The sequence below is a fragment of the Nelusetta ayraudi genome, unplaced genomic scaffold, assembly GCF_046127955.1.
Source record: "Nelusetta ayraudi isolate G7.1 ecotype Tasmania unplaced genomic scaffold, CSIRO-AGI_Nayr_v1 ptg000135l, whole genome shotgun sequence".
Taxonomy (NCBI): Eukaryota; Metazoa; Chordata; class Actinopteri; order Tetraodontiformes; family Monacanthidae; genus Nelusetta; species Nelusetta ayraudi.
The window spans coordinates 9233472-9252455 of NW_027466185.1; the positions used below are offsets into that span (position 1 = coordinate 9233472).

At 46.2% G+C, this 18984-nt stretch overlaps 1 protein-coding gene across 3 annotated transcripts in view; it reads left to right on the forward strand.

The window, feature by feature from the left end:
* The window catches only part of col16a1 (collagen, type XVI, alpha 1), a 66379-nt gene that overhangs the window by 40396 nt on the left and 6999 nt on the right, over window positions 1-18984 (forward strand). Inside the window, exons 28-56 of one of the 3 annotated variants that reach the window (XM_076051723.1) lie at window positions 5642-5677; window positions 6951-7058; window positions 7267-7389; window positions 7482-7535; window positions 7626-7667; window positions 7964-7999; window positions 8090-8143; window positions 8255-8314; window positions 8424-8477; window positions 8961-8987; window positions 9989-10045; window positions 10271-10315; window positions 10511-10582; window positions 11304-11357; window positions 13666-13719; window positions 13857-13979; window positions 14250-14291; window positions 14376-14447; window positions 15004-15048; window positions 15147-15191; window positions 17510-17563; window positions 17667-17720; window positions 17938-17991; window positions 18100-18144; window positions 18273-18326; window positions 18411-18446; window positions 18540-18602; window positions 18673-18744; window positions 18820-18873. In XM_076051723.1, coding sequence (XP_075907838.1) covers window positions 5642-5677; window positions 6951-7058; window positions 7267-7389; window positions 7482-7535; window positions 7626-7667; window positions 7964-7999; window positions 8090-8143; window positions 8255-8314; window positions 8424-8477; window positions 8961-8987; window positions 9989-10045; window positions 10271-10315; window positions 10511-10582; window positions 11304-11357; window positions 13666-13719; window positions 13857-13979; window positions 14250-14291; window positions 14376-14447; window positions 15004-15048; window positions 15147-15191; window positions 17510-17563; window positions 17667-17720; window positions 17938-17991; window positions 18100-18144; window positions 18273-18326; window positions 18411-18446; window positions 18540-18602; window positions 18673-18744; window positions 18820-18873 — 1689 coding nt within the window. The remainder of the gene's footprint in view (window positions 1-5641; window positions 5678-6950; window positions 7059-7266; window positions 7390-7481; window positions 7536-7625; window positions 7668-7963; window positions 8000-8089; window positions 8144-8254; window positions 8315-8423; window positions 8478-8960; window positions 8988-9988; window positions 10046-10270; window positions 10316-10510; window positions 10583-11303; window positions 11358-13665; window positions 13720-13856; window positions 13980-14249; window positions 14292-14375; window positions 14448-15003; window positions 15049-15146; window positions 15192-17509; window positions 17564-17666; window positions 17721-17937; window positions 17992-18099; window positions 18145-18272; window positions 18327-18410; window positions 18447-18539; window positions 18603-18672; window positions 18745-18819; window positions 18874-18984) is intronic. The other 2 variants (XM_076051724.1, XM_076051725.1) reach the window with 2 other exon arrangements.

Consider the following 18984-nt stretch of genomic DNA (forward strand, 5'->3'; position numbering starts at 1 on the left):
ATACTTGAACACAAGACAATTCAATTAAAATTCATGTGTATATCTTTATTAGTTGTACTACATAATTACATTTTCCTCTTAGTATAATGTAGAGACCTATATTGTGACATGTCCAGTCCAGTGTGACAAACAGTATGAGTCACGGTAGTCCAAACAATGCTAAGGCTTCCTTAAAAATGATAAAATTAGTGTTCTAAAACTAAAACTGTGTCTTGCCACCCTGCTGTACTTTGTACCAGGTAATTAAACCTTCTTGAATCTGAAACCCTACAAGAAGGAAAACTGAGAAAGCCATCATGAACGGTGGCCGTCACGAGTACAGTGGTAAAGCACGTTGGTTCTCATCTGCACCTTCTTGGCTTCCACCCGCTTTTGTGGATCTTTTAGCAAGCAACTTTTCCATATCGTCCTCTTGACCCTCTTTACCACCAGAATCTATGTGCACCATAGATTCCATATGGACCACACTACTCGGCTCACCCCTGAACGCAGCTCCAGTGTGTGGAAAGGCTGCAGCCTCAGTCTGAATGTTTCCCAGGACTGAATCACAGTCGGGACGAAAGCGCTGGCTGCTCCTACGCTCCTCCTCCTCCTCTTCCTCTTCGTCATCTTCCCTTGCTCTCTTCCTGGAGCCGCCGTCACGGTGCTGGTCCTGCTCTTCCTCAGCAGAGCGTTGCTTGTCGCCGCTTTCACTCCCACCGATCCCTGGATCGAACTCATCTTGGTCCGAATCTCCCGTGTCGTAATCCTCTGTGTCAGAGTACTCGGTGTCGTAATAATCATACAGCAGAAAATCCTCCGGCTCCTCCCAAGGTGCCAAAGGGACTGCCGGCTGCGCGGGTGGGAGCGACTCCTCGTTTGCAGCAATCTGTTGTAAGGGGGACATTGGCCTCTCCGGCTGGTTTGGCTCCTCACGCCGTTGATTATCCCAGAAGGTGAGCACCAGCCCTCCGGGCACAAAGTCACCTTCATGCTGCTCGTAGTACACCGAGAGGTACATGGGCCTGTTGAAAACGATGCGATCACCATCAATCACAATAGAGTGGCAGTGGTCACCATCAGCCATGTTTTTTTTTCTTTTTTTTTAAGATATATATTTTTTTAATTTCTCTCCTTCTCGTTACTCTGCAAGCAATGAGATGTGGCTCATGCTTGAGTTTCTTTGAGGGAGTTGCTTTTGTGTGCGGGGCAGGTTATGCATTTGGACGGTAATAGACAGCTGTTCCCACAGTGTCTTTAAAGATCAAAGACGCGAGACATCAGAGCCACTGCTGGAGGGGCGGCCTACGAGGGGGGGCCCCTGCTCGGGCGATGACCCTCTTCCGCTGCCCCGTTTAGGAGGGAGTGGAGGAGAGAAGAGGAGGTGAGCGGCGAGAAGTGGATGTGGACGACAGGTAAACGGAAGATGGATGTTACGCGTCGAAAAAAATCACTGGGTTTCGTTTAATCTCATGGAGGGAAACGAGCCTTGGCATGGCTCCTGCAATCAAAAGGAAAGAAAGAAATCGAGAGAAGACAAGAAGGGTGGTCAAATAAAAGTGAGGTTTGGACGAATTTCAAGGAAATGATTTGACGAGGAGGGAAATTGCTGACTGCCGAAGGCCAGCTGTCATTACTTTAGCTTGTGGAGGAAGATGACTTGGGTGTTTTTATTTGGTTTGAATGGTTGGGTTGTTCACCCACTGATGACCCTCGTGGCTGTCATCTCCTGGACTGACCTTCAAACGCATAGAAAAATATCCAAGACACACTGCGTCCACAAAAGCTCCTTTTTATTCATTTTTCAGTTTCCTCTTGGTGAAGATGAAGACTATAATTCACGAGTGCTGATGATTTTTTTTTTTTTTTTTTTTGCAATTCCAGGTCGTCTTATTCTCTCAGCCTGTTGTCTATTTGAAAAAATAAACGGATCCATCAACCTGTAAAATAACACAATTTTGTCTTAAGCCATCAGCGAAAAAAAACAAAAAACTTTATTTGTCATAAAAAATTAAATACTGTAAAATGACAAGGAAATTCTGCTTCTTTCCATCAAAAACCACATTGTAACAGTATTCCACGTCTCATTTGTTGCTTCTGTGAACCTGTGTGGAGTCTTCATTTGACACATTTTTAACCCTGATTTCGGTGAAGAACATTTTGTGGGCGATGAACCAAGAAAACAAGCAAACAAAAAATAACTTCTCAACAACATCATGTGGTGGACATGGCCTGTTTCAAAAGTAGCCCAACCAATTGCTAATGTTAATGTTTACATGAACCACTCATGTGGTTGAAAGATCGTATGGTTGACACCCCCCCCCCCCCCCCCCCCCCCCCCAAATGGGCCTTGGGATGTCAGCTTGGTTACATCAGTCGAACGGTCATTCACATGTTCAAAATAATTAGTATTACATCAGTGGATCGATGTATCCATTTTGGAAATGTAGTACAAACATAGTCCGGCTTGTGCATGAAGCGTTTTGCGCTTCTGTTTTCACATTTCTTCTTTTCCTCTTGGGTTCTTCTTATTATAGCAAAGTCTCAGTGTCTTCTTAGGCTTCGTAGGAGGTTTTATCACCCTTTGGTCCCCTATCTTCAACTAGTTTCACCCAGATTTTCCAGGATGCAATCATGATCGTTGCCATTGTACCTGCAGCCCCCCTCCTCCTCTTCGTCTTCCTCTTCCTTCTCCTCACAGTCTTCCCCAGTCCTCCTCTTGAGTGCTTGGGAGAGCAGGTTTTTTCTGAATGTCCTGTTCAGCACCAGAATTTCTTTTGACCTCATGCTCCCTGCACTCTGCCCATTTTTCTCCATCTTTAAAACTGTGTTCCACTAAATACGCACTAGCTCTAGGCTGGCTTTGAACGTCCTCCAGATTACCGTCATCGTCATGGCCGAAGGCCCCGTTGCTCCTTTCCCCCAACTGCCCATCTTTCTTACAATCCCTTTTTTGGGATATTCCAGGGATTGACTCGTCTCCTACCTCAGCAGAGTTCTGCTTGATCTCTCTTTCATCGCCAGCCTTCTCGTCTTCATCATTGTTGACCTCCAGATCAGAGTCATCAGATAGGTCGGACTCCTCGAAGTCAGAGCTCTTGTCATCAGAGTCGTCCGTGTCATCATAATCATACAACAGAAAATCCGGTGGCTCCTCCATGCTCTCAACCGAGAGCACCGGCCACACAGGTAGGAATGGCTCTTCATTCACATCAATTGGCTCCATCAGCCTTTCCTCTTGTTCTAGCCCTTCATTATGATTATCATCCTGAAAGAAAGGTACGAACGCATCTCCACGCTGCTCAAAATGTGTCGCGGGCACCATCCGGCGGTTATCGATGCCGGGATCCTGGTAAAACATGATAGAGCGGCAATGGTCACCGTCAGCCATTTTCAAAAAATGTTTTTTCTTTCTCTTGTTTCCAGTCCGCAAGCAAAATCTTCCATGTCTAATATTAGTTTTGCTTTTTTGTGTGCAGGACTAGCTGTGAATTTTGGGGTTATTACACAGGCAGTGGTGACAGTGCCTTTAAAGATCAAAGGAGTGAGAAATTAAAGGCACATCAGGAGTGGCCTCGTGAATGGGTTGCATCTCGCCGCCCAGTTAAACAGCTCATTTGGGAGTTGTGATCTTCTGACTGACCATTTGATGTATGACAGTCCTCTCATATATATATGTGTGTGTGTGTGTGTGTGTGTGTGTGTGTGTACGTACATACTAGTGGTTCTAGTGTGAACATAACGAACTGTTCTGTCAAAATGCCCATACCATACCTACCCTGCTCCCAAGCTCACTGTCTTTCCTTTCCCCGAACAGTCTACAAACGACTCGACACAGTAGTAGTTGTAATCCATTTATATCATTTTTCATTCAGCCTTTCCTTATTCCATACATTGTTGTTTTTTTTTAATATCAGAGGCAATTGTGTTTTTAGTTGCGACTTGTTTTGAAGCTGTCAGACCACACGCATAGAAGAAACATTTTGTAAAATGACTGTTCAGTGCCATTTTTTATCTTTTTAATTATAGTGTCGGTGTATAAAACAAAACCGGAACATCACCGTCAGAATAAATAACTGAAAAACTCAGGCAGTAAGAAAAATACAACCTCATCTAATTTAATTTTTGCTGCCCTCATGTGACACTTGAGCCACTTCATGTTACGGTGTTTTCTTTTCTCATCCATTATTTTCAAAACTTTCAAGATAAAAGCCACACAAGTCTTTTTTTCCTTTTCTTCAAACACAGAGGCCGGCATATTCCAGTGTGGAGGTAGCACTTCTTCTGAACTTTTTCCCCTCTTCAGAAATGTCTGTTTCGTAATATCATCGCTCACAACCTCTGGCTGTGTCTCAGAAGAGTTTTCCAGGACACAATGTCACAATGTCATCATAAAATGATCTGTTACTTTTTTAATCTTTATACTTCTTTTTAGTCCGTGTTTCAAATCCCCTGAGGTGTAATTCTTCCTACTCTCCCATAACAAAAATGTTATTGCCGCTCTTTTGATTGCTGCACTTTGTTTTTATCAGAGCTGGTGATCGGGTCAGATTCCACAATGTCAGAGTCTTCTACATCTGAATCGTCGATATCCGACTCCTCTGTGTCATAATCGTATAGCAAGAACTCTCCAGGCTCTTTTGAAGACTTGACGGGGGTTTCACTTCCTCTTGGCGTTCCTGACTGGTGAAGTTCTTCATTGCTGAAAATGTGTTCCAAGGGGGGCAGCAGCCCTTTAGGTAGATTCCCATGGTGGTCATCACCACCTTTTGCAAGCTTGATTTTCGAGCTTTGGGTAGGTGCATCACCACGTTGTGCAGCAGCTATGGAGGGAAACATTCTGGTGTCAAAAACCATATCATCACCATTAAATGTTAGAGTGCGGCAGTAGTCCCCATCACCCATAGTTCCTCTTTGTTCCTGTGTTCTTGCGGCTTGTGTGCAGTGAAAGCTGTAATTCCACTGGGAAATGTTTGGTGTCCTCATTGATGTTGCTTAGCAGCCCCATTCAAAGCGCCACATTATTATATTCTTAAGATTAAAGACACAATACATGAAAGGTATGGAATGTGTGTTGTTTCCAGAGGTCTACGCTGCCTTTCAGTGACTGAATGGAGAGAAATAAATTGGAAGAAGTTACCTTTGCCTTTTATGTTTCAGCAGTCTGATTAAGTCAGTTAAGAAAAAAAAATTGAATAAAATAAATCAATGAATTACATAGATTAATGCATTTGTATATTCGTTCCATAAAATTGTTCTGAATAAAGATCCACACCCACAGAACAAGTGTGGCCTCAGGTCATTAGGCCTTCTGCTCCATGTTCTGGTTGTATTGGTTGATAATAAAATGAGGACCAACCCAAAAATTAGTGTCTTGAAGATTTCTTCCGAGGACAAAGGATGACAAGAAAAGCTTGAGGTCTTTTAAAAAGAACAACATGGCCCTCAAGATGATGATGGAATGTAGCACGATGAATGGACCACGTTCATTTTGTTACTCACTTCAAACTGATTAGAATATTGGTGTTTAGTTTATAATGTTTAACATTCACGTGAGCCAATGCCTGACAAAGGAGGGCTTCTGTTACACATGAGCAGGTGCCTATAAAACATTTAATGTGTCTACCTGCATGGTAAACTCAATTTCTGTCTGACAATGCAGGGACCACCGGGACTCAATGGAGCGCCTGGAGAAAAGGTAGGTTTCATGTTCTAAAACTCAGTTCCGTATGCTCTGTACATCTCACAAGTCGACGTCCCCCACAGTGCCACAAAAACCTTGATGTCAGATTAAAAAAAAAAAAAAAAAAATAGACGTCTCTTGAGCATTTTGATTTAAAAAAAATATATATATTTTTTGCGCTTCTCCTTGTAAATCTTTTTTTTTTTTTTTGAGATTCTTTCTTTATTTGGAAAGGACAGAGAAATTGCACATTACAACAAGATAAAAGATTATACGGATTAAAGTCTTTCCATTTTTTGTTTAAGTCCTGGTATTTTATGAGATGAATAGTTCACAAGAACGGTGAACAACAACAAGAACCGGAGGGTCAACCCACAGCTGCTGCCGCAAAAAGTAGAAAAATAATAATAGTAATTAACCACACAAACAAAAACAAAAAAACAGTAAGATCACAAGAAATCTGCTCTCATTGGGGTAATAAACAAAATCCATTTATTCCAGATTTGGTAGAACTTGTCTTGCTGAATTCTCAATTGAAAGGTCAATTTTTCCATCCTAAAAACCTCCAGGATGGTTCCAAACCAGTCATCTAGAGTAGGTAGTGTCTGGGTTAGCCATCTCCTAGTAATGGTCTTTTTACTTGCCATCAAGAACAATTGCAATGACTTAATCTCTTGCCTGTATTTCAAAAAAGTAACATGACCTAGGTACAAGGCCTCAAAATTGAGAGGTATTTGGGTGAATTTTGATTATTTTTAAAATAATCAAAATAATTCAATGTCTCACATCAGTCCCAAACAGTCTCAACCCAAAGGAAATACACCACCAGAAGACCTTGATGTCATTTAGAGTCTGAGCTGACTGTAATTCGAGCCTTGTGTGCAACCAACCTCTTTCCAAACGGCACCATGAAAAAAAAGCTTTGAGTTCAGAAGGTGTTTTTGAACAAACGCAGCTCAGCAAGGGAGAAATAAATCCCCCATCAGCATAGGCAATATGTCCTCTTGCAAGCAAATTACACTGATTCTTCTTTTCCTTCAAGCTCAAATTAAGCCTAGGAAAGGTAAGAGGATATCCTGATGCCATTATCAGCCCTCGAGAGAAACCAGAAGCATATTAAAACATGAAAAGTTTTCCCTTGTCCTAGTTTTTTTTTTTTATATAACTAAAGAAAGCTGCTAAATTAGTAAGGACCTAATGTCTAAAAACATCAGGTCTTCTATCCACCCTAATCTATTTATGACAGAAATTTGTAAATTTACTCGCAAGGCTTGTTTTTGCTTTTCAGGGTGAGCAAGGAGAACAAGGAGAGAGGGGGACGGATGGAGCAACTGGAACTCCTGGTCTGTCTGGAGAGCCCGGTCGTGACGGCTTAAGGGGTTTAAAGGGAGAGAAAGTAAGTAGAGCCAAGACTTTGTTGATCCAGCTGATCTCATATTGGCATTATTGCATTTTCAAGTTAAGTTCATATTGTGTTTGTGTTAACTCTAAGAAACCATTTTCTTTTTATTGATTTCAACCGTCTCCATTTCCTGGTACACAATGCATTGCTCCAACAGATGATGTTTTATTAGTAGAAATCGTTATCGTCTTTTTGTCCCAAGGGTGACGGCTGCACGAGCTGTCAGCCCCTGGCTGCTGCGGTGGCCGACGGTGTCGCCGTGCCAGGACCCAAAGGCGAAAGAGGAGATCCGGGGCCTGCGGGCGAGGGGAAACCAGGAAAGAATGTGAGAGAGAGAGAGAAAACTGCACGTTTGCTCCTGTGTTTATTTGTGTTTCTGTACTACAGTTTAAAGGAACATCCAATCTTGTGTTGCAGGGAAAGCCAGGATTACCAGGTGTGCTGGGACCTGTTGGTCCCAAAGGAAGCAAGGTGGGGTTTTTATTTGTTTCGCGTCTCTGAACACCGCAGCGCTTTTTGTCGACTAATTTTAAACTCACTCTGGCGGATTCTCCTCTGCAGGGAGAAGCTGGAGCAGCGGGAATTGGCCTCCCAGGGCCACAAGTGAGTCTCATGTTCTCTGTAAAAAATTCACAAATGAAAACATGGATCATTAATACAATTTAATGTCCACATTGGACGCGGCCCGCTCAAACAAACAGGACATAGTGGGAGCTCTGGCAGCGCACCATCACCATTCCCTCATGATAACGAGAGCCTAAAATCATCCCCAGGCCCTTTGAATATTCCCTGTGCAGTCTCTGCTCTGAACAACATCTTTCCCAGATCTCTGTTCACTCTTGCTGCAGTCGGGCCACCAAAATATTCCTCTTTTTCACCCCCCTTTATTTATATCACAGGGCGAAGAGGGACCGAGGGGCCTAGCGGGACCCGTCGTAAGTTCCCCTGATTGACATTTAAAGTCCCGCCTCTCAAGCGCAGCACAGTAGATGAAGTTTCGATCTAATCTGTAAATGGTTGTTCAGGGGCCTCCTGGAGTGGCAGGACTGACTGGACCTGTGGGCCTCCAAGGACAGAAGGTACCTTTAGATTTAGAGCTTTTTTTTAAAAAAAAAAAAAAAAAAAAGAAGCAATATTTGAAATTGTGTTTGCTGAAATTGAAAATAATGATGATAAATTCACGTTCTAAGGGAGATGCTGGTCTCCAGGGTCCACAGGGGCCACCAGGCGTTGGTGTAGCGGGCCCCCCGGTATGACACTCATGCATGTTCATGCACTCTAACACACCCAGGGTGCGGTGGCGCTGGTACATTGGCATAATAATGTTTTATACATTCTCTCCCCCCCACCCCCCGACAGGGAAGAGACGGACCCCAGGGCTTGCTGGGACCTCCAGGAAATGAAGGGAGGCATGTGAGTCGTCTGCTCTCTCCATTATTGAAATTAAACGGCCCGCACGCGTGTGTCTCATTTTGTGTTTTTCTGCGCATGCATATGTAACACAAAAGGCAAAAAAAAGAAACAGGAAAGTCGTTAAAGAAATACCAGCCGCAGCCTTGAGTTGCTGTCTGTCGTCTGCTCGGGGTTTTAATTACCCCCGCAGCTTCTCGGGCAGTTTGTCCTTGATTTCAGTGTCATTTGTAAACGGGGCGGGTGGTGAGGGAGGGAGGTCTGTGTGTGTCGGGGGGGCGGGGGTCCGCCTCGATCCGTAGCAGAGGCAATGTCTGCTCCCATCTCGTCCTCTGTCCCCCTGATCTACACTCGGCTCTCTGCCCTGTCATACTTCTCCCGGAACAACGGAGCACGAGTAACTAAGTGTTTGTGTGTGTGTGTGTGTGTGCGTGTGCGTGTGCGTGTGCGTGTGCGTGTGTGCACGCGTGTCTCCTTGTCTTGCAGGGGCTTGACGGAGCTAAAGGCGACAAGGTAAGTCTACCGTTTTGTTGGGGATGAAGGGATCCGGAGGGAGCCTGGGAGGAGGAGGAGGAGGAGGAGGAGGAGGAGGAAGGGCGAGGGTGGGTGTAACAGATGGTTATAGCAAGAGATGGTTGGAGCCGCCACCCACACTCGGCACGCACGTGCGCTGGCAGACACCAGCCGCCAGGCTTGGAGAGACGCGGCGGAGGTGACAAGCGTCCTGTGTCTGCCAGACAAATTAAAAAGAAAGCAAAAAACGCCCGAAGCCTTTTTTTGGGGTGCGGGAGGGTTGTGAGACTATTAATTAGCACATTTATTAAAGCCGCCAGTGCAGGCTGTCACAGACGTGATAGAACAGGCAGGCCGGAACGCAGGGAAGAAACAAAGGAGCTGCTTTGCAAGAGATTAATTATCCCTCTTTAATGGATTCACGCAAGGGTTTTTTTTTCCTTTCAAAGATGCTCACTGTGTTAAAAAAACAAAACAAATGTGCAAATAGTCATGCAAGCAGGTGCTTAATCCGGGGCGGTCCATTACGCCGATGCGAGGAGAATCATTTCTGGCGTCCCGGCACCGAGCGGCGCCGCGCTACACTGTTGCTCGGGGGCAAATCCATGTAATGTGCTGATCAGAGGTAGCGCAACAAAGAAACTCCAAGCCGGTCGCAGCGGGGAGCACGGTGATGATGAGCACCTTCCTCGCCCAGGGGGAGGTTTCACTCATTTGAAAGAGCAGTCAGTGCCCGCTGTGACATCATAGAGGGCACTAACGGGTGTTTTTGGACTTTGCTCATTTTTCGAGAGGTTGCCGATAAGATTGGAGAGATTATTGTGTCTTGTGTGTCTATACTTTTTTTCTTAATCGTAACAAAGGAACCTTCCGTTTCCTTTCTCTCAAGGAAAAGTTGGAAAAGTTGAGCGATGACTTCAGGCCCCATATCTCCTCCCTGATCCCCTTGTACCTCCGTGCCGTGACTTTTAATGCACAGTGTTCTCTGATGTTTATTTCAGGGCCAGCCGGGCGAGTGCAACTGCATCATGCCCGTGCATGCGGGCGTGGGAGGACCGGTGAGTATCCGCACCAGCATCCGGCGGCATGCGAAAACAGCCCCTTTTGTCTCGAGTCTCTCTCCCCCCCCCCCAACCTGCAACTTTGGTTTATGTTAGTTCCCAGAGGACGCTGATTAAATCCCCTCCCCACCCCTCCTCCACTTGCCTGCATCCGTTTTTATTACCCTTAACTGCGCGGTGAGCAGCCGCGCGGCTCTGACTTTGATTACCTTTGCCTTCCAGGGAGCTCCAGGAACTCAAGCATACACGTGGCAGCCAGGGCCTCAGGTCTGTTCTACCCAGCCGGCCTCCCTTGCACGAGAACCTGGCCCTTTATTTGCAAGCTTAATGTGATACCGGTGAATTTAGCAAAAAAAACAAAATGACTCGAGGGAGGGAAGGGTGGACTGGAGGGAGAGAAAGCGCTGGGGTCTCTCTCTGTCGGAGTGCATGCCCCCTTGTCAGCGTTGATGTGTGTTGCAGGGCCCACCAGGACCTCCTGGACCTCCTGGGCCGCCTGGACCTCATGGTGTTACTGGAATTCAAGGACCACGGGTAGGGGAGAGTGGGAGCTGGGTGGTGGAGGCTGACAGTGCGCCGGATCATTTTTCAATGGTTTTATTTCGGTTTAGCTGCTACATTAACCGTGGTGAGAGTGCGGCGGCCTACCATTGACGCTTCCAGCTTGGGTGTGTTTGGTTTGGAGGTGGACTCAGGGGGGGGCATCTCAGGAAGCCAGTGCTTGGACTCTGCTCTGTGCCTTCACGGGCACCTAATGCTTCTGCAGGCATGCGAGTAACAAATGGAGTGCCAAGTGTGCCGGCAAGCGCTTTCAACTTTGACTCATGTCAACCCGAGTGAGCTTTGGGAACATGGACATTTATTTGAAGGTCCTGCTTTTTTTTCACGAAATCAAGGCACTCGGGAAGTCCGATCCAATGCTAATTTCTGGAGCGCGATCAGGGCGAGACCTTCCAATAAAGCGCAAACTGCAACCTTGACTGTTGGAGGTGCAAGAGAGGGATGTGAGGAGGTGACGGCGACCAGATGGGACGGGAGGGGCCGCATTTAATCCCCGCTGACCATCTAACACAGACGTGACGTCTCCTCCAATTCTCGACCTGAGTCAGATTTTAGTGTAACCTTTTCGAGGTCGCAGCAGGTGTGGGAAGAAGGTGCAGGCCCCCCCGAGGCCTTTTCACTCTGGCGGAGACGGGAGTGGTTGGCCCCTCGATTAGCGACAGACCAGTTTGTCAAACTCAGTTCCTTCTTTCAGGGGAACCCTGGAAATGACGGGCTACCGGGGAACCCGGGTTTGCCTGGATACATCGTAAGTAACAGAGAGAGCAGGAGGAGGTGGTGGCTTCGGTCCTCAACGTCTTGTCTTTTTTGTTTGGTTTCTTTTGTTTTTACAGATCAGTGTTACAAGGGTACAAAACCTTCACACTTGCAACAATGTTTTATCAAAAATCTGATAAAAAAAAAAAAAAAAGACATTCTCCTTGAAGCTGTTCAGCCCTTTCGGATGTGCCCACAGCCATCATCTGCCTCCATCTTACCCTGTCCTCACACATCCCACATCCTCTCCTCTCACCCGACTATTTTCATGTCCTCTTTCACAACATAAATCCATAAATCTTCTCTTTGTTCTTTCTCCAGGAAGATATGTATATATATATATATATATATATATATATATATATATATATATATATATATATATATATATATATATATATATACATATATATATATACATATATATACATACACATACAGGTATATATATACATACAGGTATGTTGTTTTCCGGTCGATCCCTGACAATTTCACGCGCTTTGCTTTTCAACAATCTGAATAACAATGAATAAGAACGTGTACGCCCACTGGCCACTTTATAAAGTGCTCTGTCCAATTGTTTAACACAAGTAGCTAATTAATGACTCGTTGCATTTAGAAATGCAGATATGGTGAAGACAACTTGCTGAGAGCCTGTTGTTCAAAACCAGTGTTGGATTTGAGGGAGGAGGAGGGTTTAAGTGACTGAACGTGGTGAACATGGTGGTTTGTGCTTGATGGGCACCTGGCCTGAGTGTTTTCACAAACTGCTCATCTACTGGGATTTTCGCCACATCACGACACACTCGAGGGTTTGCAGAGGATGGTCTCAAAAAAAATGTAAAATACCCAGTAAGGTTTGGAGCGAAATGCCTCGCTGATGTCAGGGGTCAAAGATCAGAAAGAGTGAAGACCACAGAAAAGCAACAGGAACTCTCAGCAACCACTGGTTGCCACCTGCTGGTTTCAAACTCTGCAGAATATGAACACCTGCGACCCTGAAGCTTCATGTATTTAGAAAGACGTACTTGCGTTGTGTTGATAAAATGGCCGGTGAGTGTACATTTTGATGACTGTAATAAATTGAGCCAGTTTCTTTTTGTTCTGCTTGTCCTGAGAAGGCTCTGGGTTTCTTGCAAAGTCCTTTTTCTGCTTCCTGCATTGAAAAGTTTGACTGCCTTGGGCTCCTGCTGCCCAGCATTCACTCACCTTCACACGCCCAGACTTACTTCAGCCTTCTTGTTGACTCATAAATCCATCACTTCCTCCTTTCTCCTTCACGCTGATGGTATTATTTTGCTCCCGGGACTCCTCGGGAACAGCAACACTTTTTGTTGTTTTTTTTTTTTTAACTCATCTCATTGCTGAACACTGTTACACCCGGAACAGAGGCAGATGTATTAACCTCGTAGTTACTTTTGCGCAATTATCCATCTTTTGAGCAAGGCTAACATTAGCGGATTGAGCGCCGCGTCGGATAGCTGCGCTGGCTAATGAGCCCAGTTTGAACATTGTTAAATTGGCCTGTAATGGCTCTGGAAGCAGGCCAGGTGCTGACAGGCGCTTGTGTTGGACAACACTGCCTTTGTAGCAGCAAGCAGAGCAGCTTTTAAAGGCCTTTTTATTTGACAACATGCAAGTTCTGTTCTTGCTCTGTGTGTACTCGCCGTGCATGGCGTGTCAACATGTGACTGCAGATGTTTGATTGTGACCTGTAAGAGCTACTTCCCGATTGTATTTAGTTGAAATTCATCATGCATTTTAAAATGTTATTTTCAATCTAGACTTTGTTGAAAAAAAATAAAATAAATAACGGTGAGTGGTGATGGTGAAGTGGTCCAAGTTAAGGTGAATCAAGCAAAACACACAAGGCGGTTGTGGCATAATTCTTTCTTTTTTATAGCCTAAAAAACAATACCAAGATGAATATATTTACCAGATAAATATTGATTCCACTTCATTTTTTTTTTTTTTTTTTTACACCACTTCTTATTTGTATTGCTGTGAACTTTTTGTTTCTGTGAACAAGTTTTTGCGACAAAGTCTGTTGTTTGATGGGGCAAAAATGCATTTTAGCATCGCGGCATTAAGAAACAACTGCAGCTTGGTCAACACAATTGTGGGACATTTTTCACAAGTTAAAAAAAAAAGGATCAATCTCTTTTGGAGGGTAATGATCTTTTTGATCCTTCAGGGCCAGAAGAAATCAGCCCAAGTGAAATACCGGGAAGCTTTTTTTTTTTAATCTCAGGGATGAGAGGGATTCTAACTTTAATTTAATGTCACTTGGTCTTCCTCAGTACACCACTGGAGAGCACCAGCTACCTCAAGACTCCACCGAAGGCACCGACGAAGTAAGTTCATCTGCCAAGAGTTGTATTTGGAATAATAGACAGGCCTTGAACTATCAGTGACTTCTGCATGTCGTTTTTGTTTTGTTTTTTTTGTGGGTTTTTTTGTACTTGTAAACTCAACGTGCGTCCTCCTCCAGGGCAACTGTGGCGGTGAGGGTTGCTCCCAAGGGCTGCCGGGGGTACCGGGCATGGCCGGTGGCAAGGAGGAGAAGGGAGACAGTGGCAAGCCTGGTGTAACGCCCATGGACAGCTGTGACAGGGTGCGATTTTACAGAGGGGCACTGGGGATTTTCAGAATGATGTGAAACGTGACTAATAGAGCAAAATGTTTGCTGTGGAGTCCCCGCGGGGGGACGGGAGGAGTTGGGGGTGGGAGGAAAAAAACAGTAAATCCCTCATTTTGCATTGCCCGGTTTTCAAGTTTGCACGGCTCAATGTGAGATGCTGCCAGTTGAAGCCGCTGCCCTGCAGGCAGACGAGGACGGGGATGGCTTGCTTCCCGCTAACGTCTCCTCTTGTATGCTTCCCAGTGCTTGGAGAGGCTGCAGAAACTGCAGGCCACACAGCCCATGGTCAGTTTACTGCGTTATCTTGTTTCTGAGGCTCACAGGCGCACTGGCGGACACGTTTTATACCAGTTTGTCGTTGCCTTGCAGGATGGTCGCGGCTACAGTGGAAGCCCTGGAATTCCCGGACACCCGGGGTCACCGGGAGTGAAGGGAGAGCAAGTGAGTGAGAGAGTCGGTCCTCCTCTGTGCTTAGTATTGTGTGCTGTACACACTATTTAAGAGAAAGCTGATCCCCAGACATGAGTGAAGTTCATCCTTTACTGCTTCTGCAGTCAGCAAAGTTCAAACAGGTTGGAAAATATGCCCTTTGTGATGTGACAAAGAGTGCCACCGACAAGCCTCAGCCACGTGTTCTCCCGCCCTCTGGTTTTCCCCTTCCAAAGGTGGAGGGTGCAAAAGAGACTCTACAAGAGTGTTTTTGTGGTGTGGCTGTAAACAAAGGGCTAATTCCATCACTTTCTGGAGATGAGTGGGAGTGTCCTAGGTTATTAATGATGTGAGGCTGCTCCACTACAAAAAAAAAATGCTTAAGCGGACCCTAGGACAGAGCTGAGATGAGGCTGCTTCTCACTCCAACATGTTGGTGGAATGACGAGAATTCCAATATTTTAATTTAATTTACACATTTAGAATACATTTTTAAGGCAAATGTGCAATTTTGTTTCGATCATGTGACTTTTGCCCCTCAACGTTTTCTTTCTCCTGTTCTCCACAGGGTGTACAAGGACAGCGGGGCCCTGCCGGAACACCAGGACTTTTGGTGAGTCACTCCTGGAGCACACAGTCTGTGCTGCTGTGTGAACTGTTGCGACACTCTGTTATCAGCACTGAGGATATTTGCTGTCTTATTGTCCTCAGGGGGCCCCAGGATATCCGGGTACCGATGGTCCACCTGGCCAAACTGTAAGTTCAGACTCAAACCCAAGTTGTCATAGACAAAATAACTAATATTAAGTCCTGACATTCCCATGTACATTGACTGAGTATCCTAAACGAAGAAGACCCTCTTCTCACTGCTGCAAGATTATTTGTTTTTGTGAATTTGGTTCTCACAGAGCTAATTATGTTTAATTTATATACATTGCAGCTCAGTGATTCAGTGCCTCGAGTCAGGCCAGAGGGTCTGACGGGCTCCACGATAAATCGGTTCTGAATCGCTCAACTGGGCGCAGAAGACCGAGAGGCTCCGTTCAAATATTTAGAATTTGTTTATCTGTCGTGTGTGCTTTTTCACTGCAAATAAACGTGCAATGTGATAAACTGGCCCTCATTTAGGAAGCAGTCGTCCGCAGAGGTTGGTAGAGCCACAGCAACTGCCGCTGATATAGAACATACTCTATATAAGATACAGACTGTGCATTATGTCATATTATTTTATTTATCTGAGTAAACTTTGCTTTTCTAATTAGTAAATGCTGTACGCTGAGCAGTCCCAAAGTTGATGTCAAATCCTGAATCTAAAACATGAATAACCCAACTAAGAGTTGAGAACTGGCTGATCACCACTTGGCTAATGCTGAGCCTCTGCTGCTTCCCTTCTCTGATTTCCTGTATTTTCCTAATGCCTTTATATCTTATGTTCTTGCTCTGTTTGGCTCAATACATCCCCCTTTTTAATCAAGCGCCCATTGATTATACTGTCTTTTCTCCTCCCCGCCCGTTTCCGGCCTCCCCCGCCCCGCCCCCCCCCCACCCTCCGCACCTCCATAATGAAGTTATTTCAGACGAGGAAGTGGTTCGGCTGTCTCCTTCTCCAGTAGTTCAATTATTCCTCCTGTCCGAGTGATGAAAAGTGGGGCTGTTGTGCTGACAGAGGGGCCTCCTTCTCTTCCTCCTCCTCTTCCTCCTCCTCCACCACCTCCGCCAGCCCCCTCGGCTCCGACTCCAGGAAGTTTAGCTTCACCTCAGCGCGGCTCCTTTTTTTTTTTTTTTTTGCGATTGCGCTCTCTGGAAAGCAGAGCCTTTAGTTAATAATAAATGCGAGCGCCAGACTCGGCTCGTCGAGAGCTGCGGCTTTATGGTTTGAATTTTGCTTTTTTTATTACCCCCCCCCCCACACACACACACACACACACACTGGCCGTCTGCATCTTGTCTTTTCGCTTCCAAGCGAGTGTTGCGAGGCAACCGGATTCTGCATGCATATTAATATGTACATCCACGACGTTCAATATTCAGATCACAGACCGTGACATATAGAATTTCAATACGCTGTTGAATGGCCCCGTAATAAGGACGCGGTTATTGGCTGCCCGTGACTTTTCCTCCCCCGTTTCTGTTTGATGAAAGAACTTTTTTTAACCCTGCGCTAACCCGTGGAACCGTGCTGGGCTCGGCCAATGAACGGCAACCAGGAAGAAGCCGCTCTGGTGGAAAGGTCGCAGGCGGCTGATCTGTCGACCCTCGTACTGGTTAGGAAGCCTCGAGCTGCATCTCGTAGAGACGTCTGCATCGATCCTCCAGTATCGATGCCTCCGATTCCAGGCGTGTCCGCTATTGGATCCATCCTCATAATAGACTATCAACACCTTTTATCAGCTCTACACATGCTCCGCTTAGCCGATGGGATAGAAAGGATCATCTGTGAGTCAGTGGGGTTGTGTGTAAAAATAATAACACATTAAGCTTTGCATCATTGACACAAAAACTCTGGCTTTTGCTTTGTAATACTTTGCTGTCGGTTCATTTGACTGTGGCGGTCAGAGGGTTTTTGCCCAATTAGCTTCCGTGATTTGCTTCCCTTTTGTAAACGACGGTCCTTCCCGGAAAGAGATACATCCTAAAAAAAAGAGAGGAAAAAAAATCTCCTTTACCTTAAAGGTCCACTCCTTCAATCAACAGCGGTTCTGAAGTACTGAAAAAGTAAAAGGAGGTCATGAAAATGACTGAAAAAAATTAAATGAAATAAACCAATAATTTAAAAACATATTGGCCCTCTTCAGTCAAACCTAAATCACCGCCTGATAGTCACCGCCTGATAGTCACCACCTGATAGTCAGACACAGACCAGTTGGACTCCCCCTCCACCCCCAACACCCTTCCACCCCTCCACCACCCACCACCACCACCACCAGATATCGACTCAGCTTGTCCTTGTCTCGTTTTTCCCGCCCGCCCCCTCTTCAGCCTTCCTCCCTGACACACGCGTCACATCCCACTCCTTCATTTTCTAATCATCCCTCACTCCCTCCCTCCCCTCCCCCCCTTCCTTCCATCTGCAGGGGCTGAAGGGTGAGCAAGGGTCGCCCGGCCTCGCGGGACTGAAGGGCGAGCAGGTAAGTGTCTGCCAATCACGCCGTCTGGGTGATAACAAAACACCTTCCTCCAGCGTCTGATTGATTGTGCGATCTTTTTTTTTTTTTTTTTTTTTTACCTCAGGGCCCGTCGGCAACGCCGGGGTATCCAGGAGCCATGGGGCCGCCGGGGATGCCTGTACGTTGAACTAGCCACCCACTGACAACTCCCCCCAACACTGCCTCATAATCAAGAAACTGCCAGCGTGACGGCAAGCTGACATCTTTATACGGACGCGGAGGCGGTCCCTCTCACTGTCCGTGTGTGTGTGTGTGTGTGTGTGTGTGTGTGTGTGTGTGTGTGTGTGTGTGTGTGTGTGTGTGTGTGTTTCGATTTTTTTTTTTTTTCCTGTCAGGGGTTGAAGGGTGAACGCGGGAGCCCAGGAAGCTCTGGTTCCAGCGGAGAGCCGGTGCGTCACTGCTGACACAGTTAGCACGCAGCATTGTCGTCGCCCCCCTGCAGAGGGCGCTGTCCTGTCTTGTATCACTGACGTTTGCTGCCACTCCTCCTTCTGCAGGGTCCTTCAGGCGTCCCCGGCTACCAAGGACAGGCCGGTGCACAGGTCAGTGTCCCATCATCGAGCGTCTTTACCACATCAGGAAAATTTAGAGGCTGCTCGTCGCTTTGCCCTGAGAATAACTTCTGCGTGTGTGTGTGTGTGCTTGTGCACGTGTACGTGTACGTGTGCAGGGTATCAAAGGAGACAGTGGGCCATCAGGAGCCGTCGGTGCCAAAGGAGAACCGGTACTTAGAATGCAAAAACCAATCCATAGTTTTTTTTCAATGTTAGACAACATTTGTTATTCACATGTAAACATTATTTCCAAGGGCTTCCAAGGATCGCCAGGCTTCCCGGGACCGCCGGTATGTATGGAACTGCCTCCTGGGCCTGTTTATTCCCACCTTTGAGCCCGTCGAAAAGACTCTTGCAGCAATCTTACTGTCTGGTCTCCACAGGGTCCCCCGGGTGTAGCTGGCAAAACTGGAAGAGACGGCGGCCCCGGGCTCAAAGGCGAAAAGGTTTGGCCCAAATCGCACAATTTGCATTTAAATGGGTCACTTCCCGTGTTGACTATCGGCTCATAAACAGGGCAACGACGGCGCTCAAGGTTCCCAGGGACCAACGGGACCGCCAGGATCACCGGGCTCCCCGGGACTGATGGTACGAACTTCAATTTTTTTTTGTCCTTCTTGCATGTTTTCCGCTGGTCTTTACACTCTGTGTTTTTCACCGTAGGGCCCACCTGGTATTGAAGGAATTGACGGAAAGGACGGCAAGCCAGGACTTCGGGTGAGTCGCGCCGTCACATTGGGCAGGTGGCGCTGCTGTTGGCTCCGGTTTAAAACTCCAACGCTGAAGATGACCTTTGACCTCTAACTGTGGCGTTGTCTTTTTTTTCTT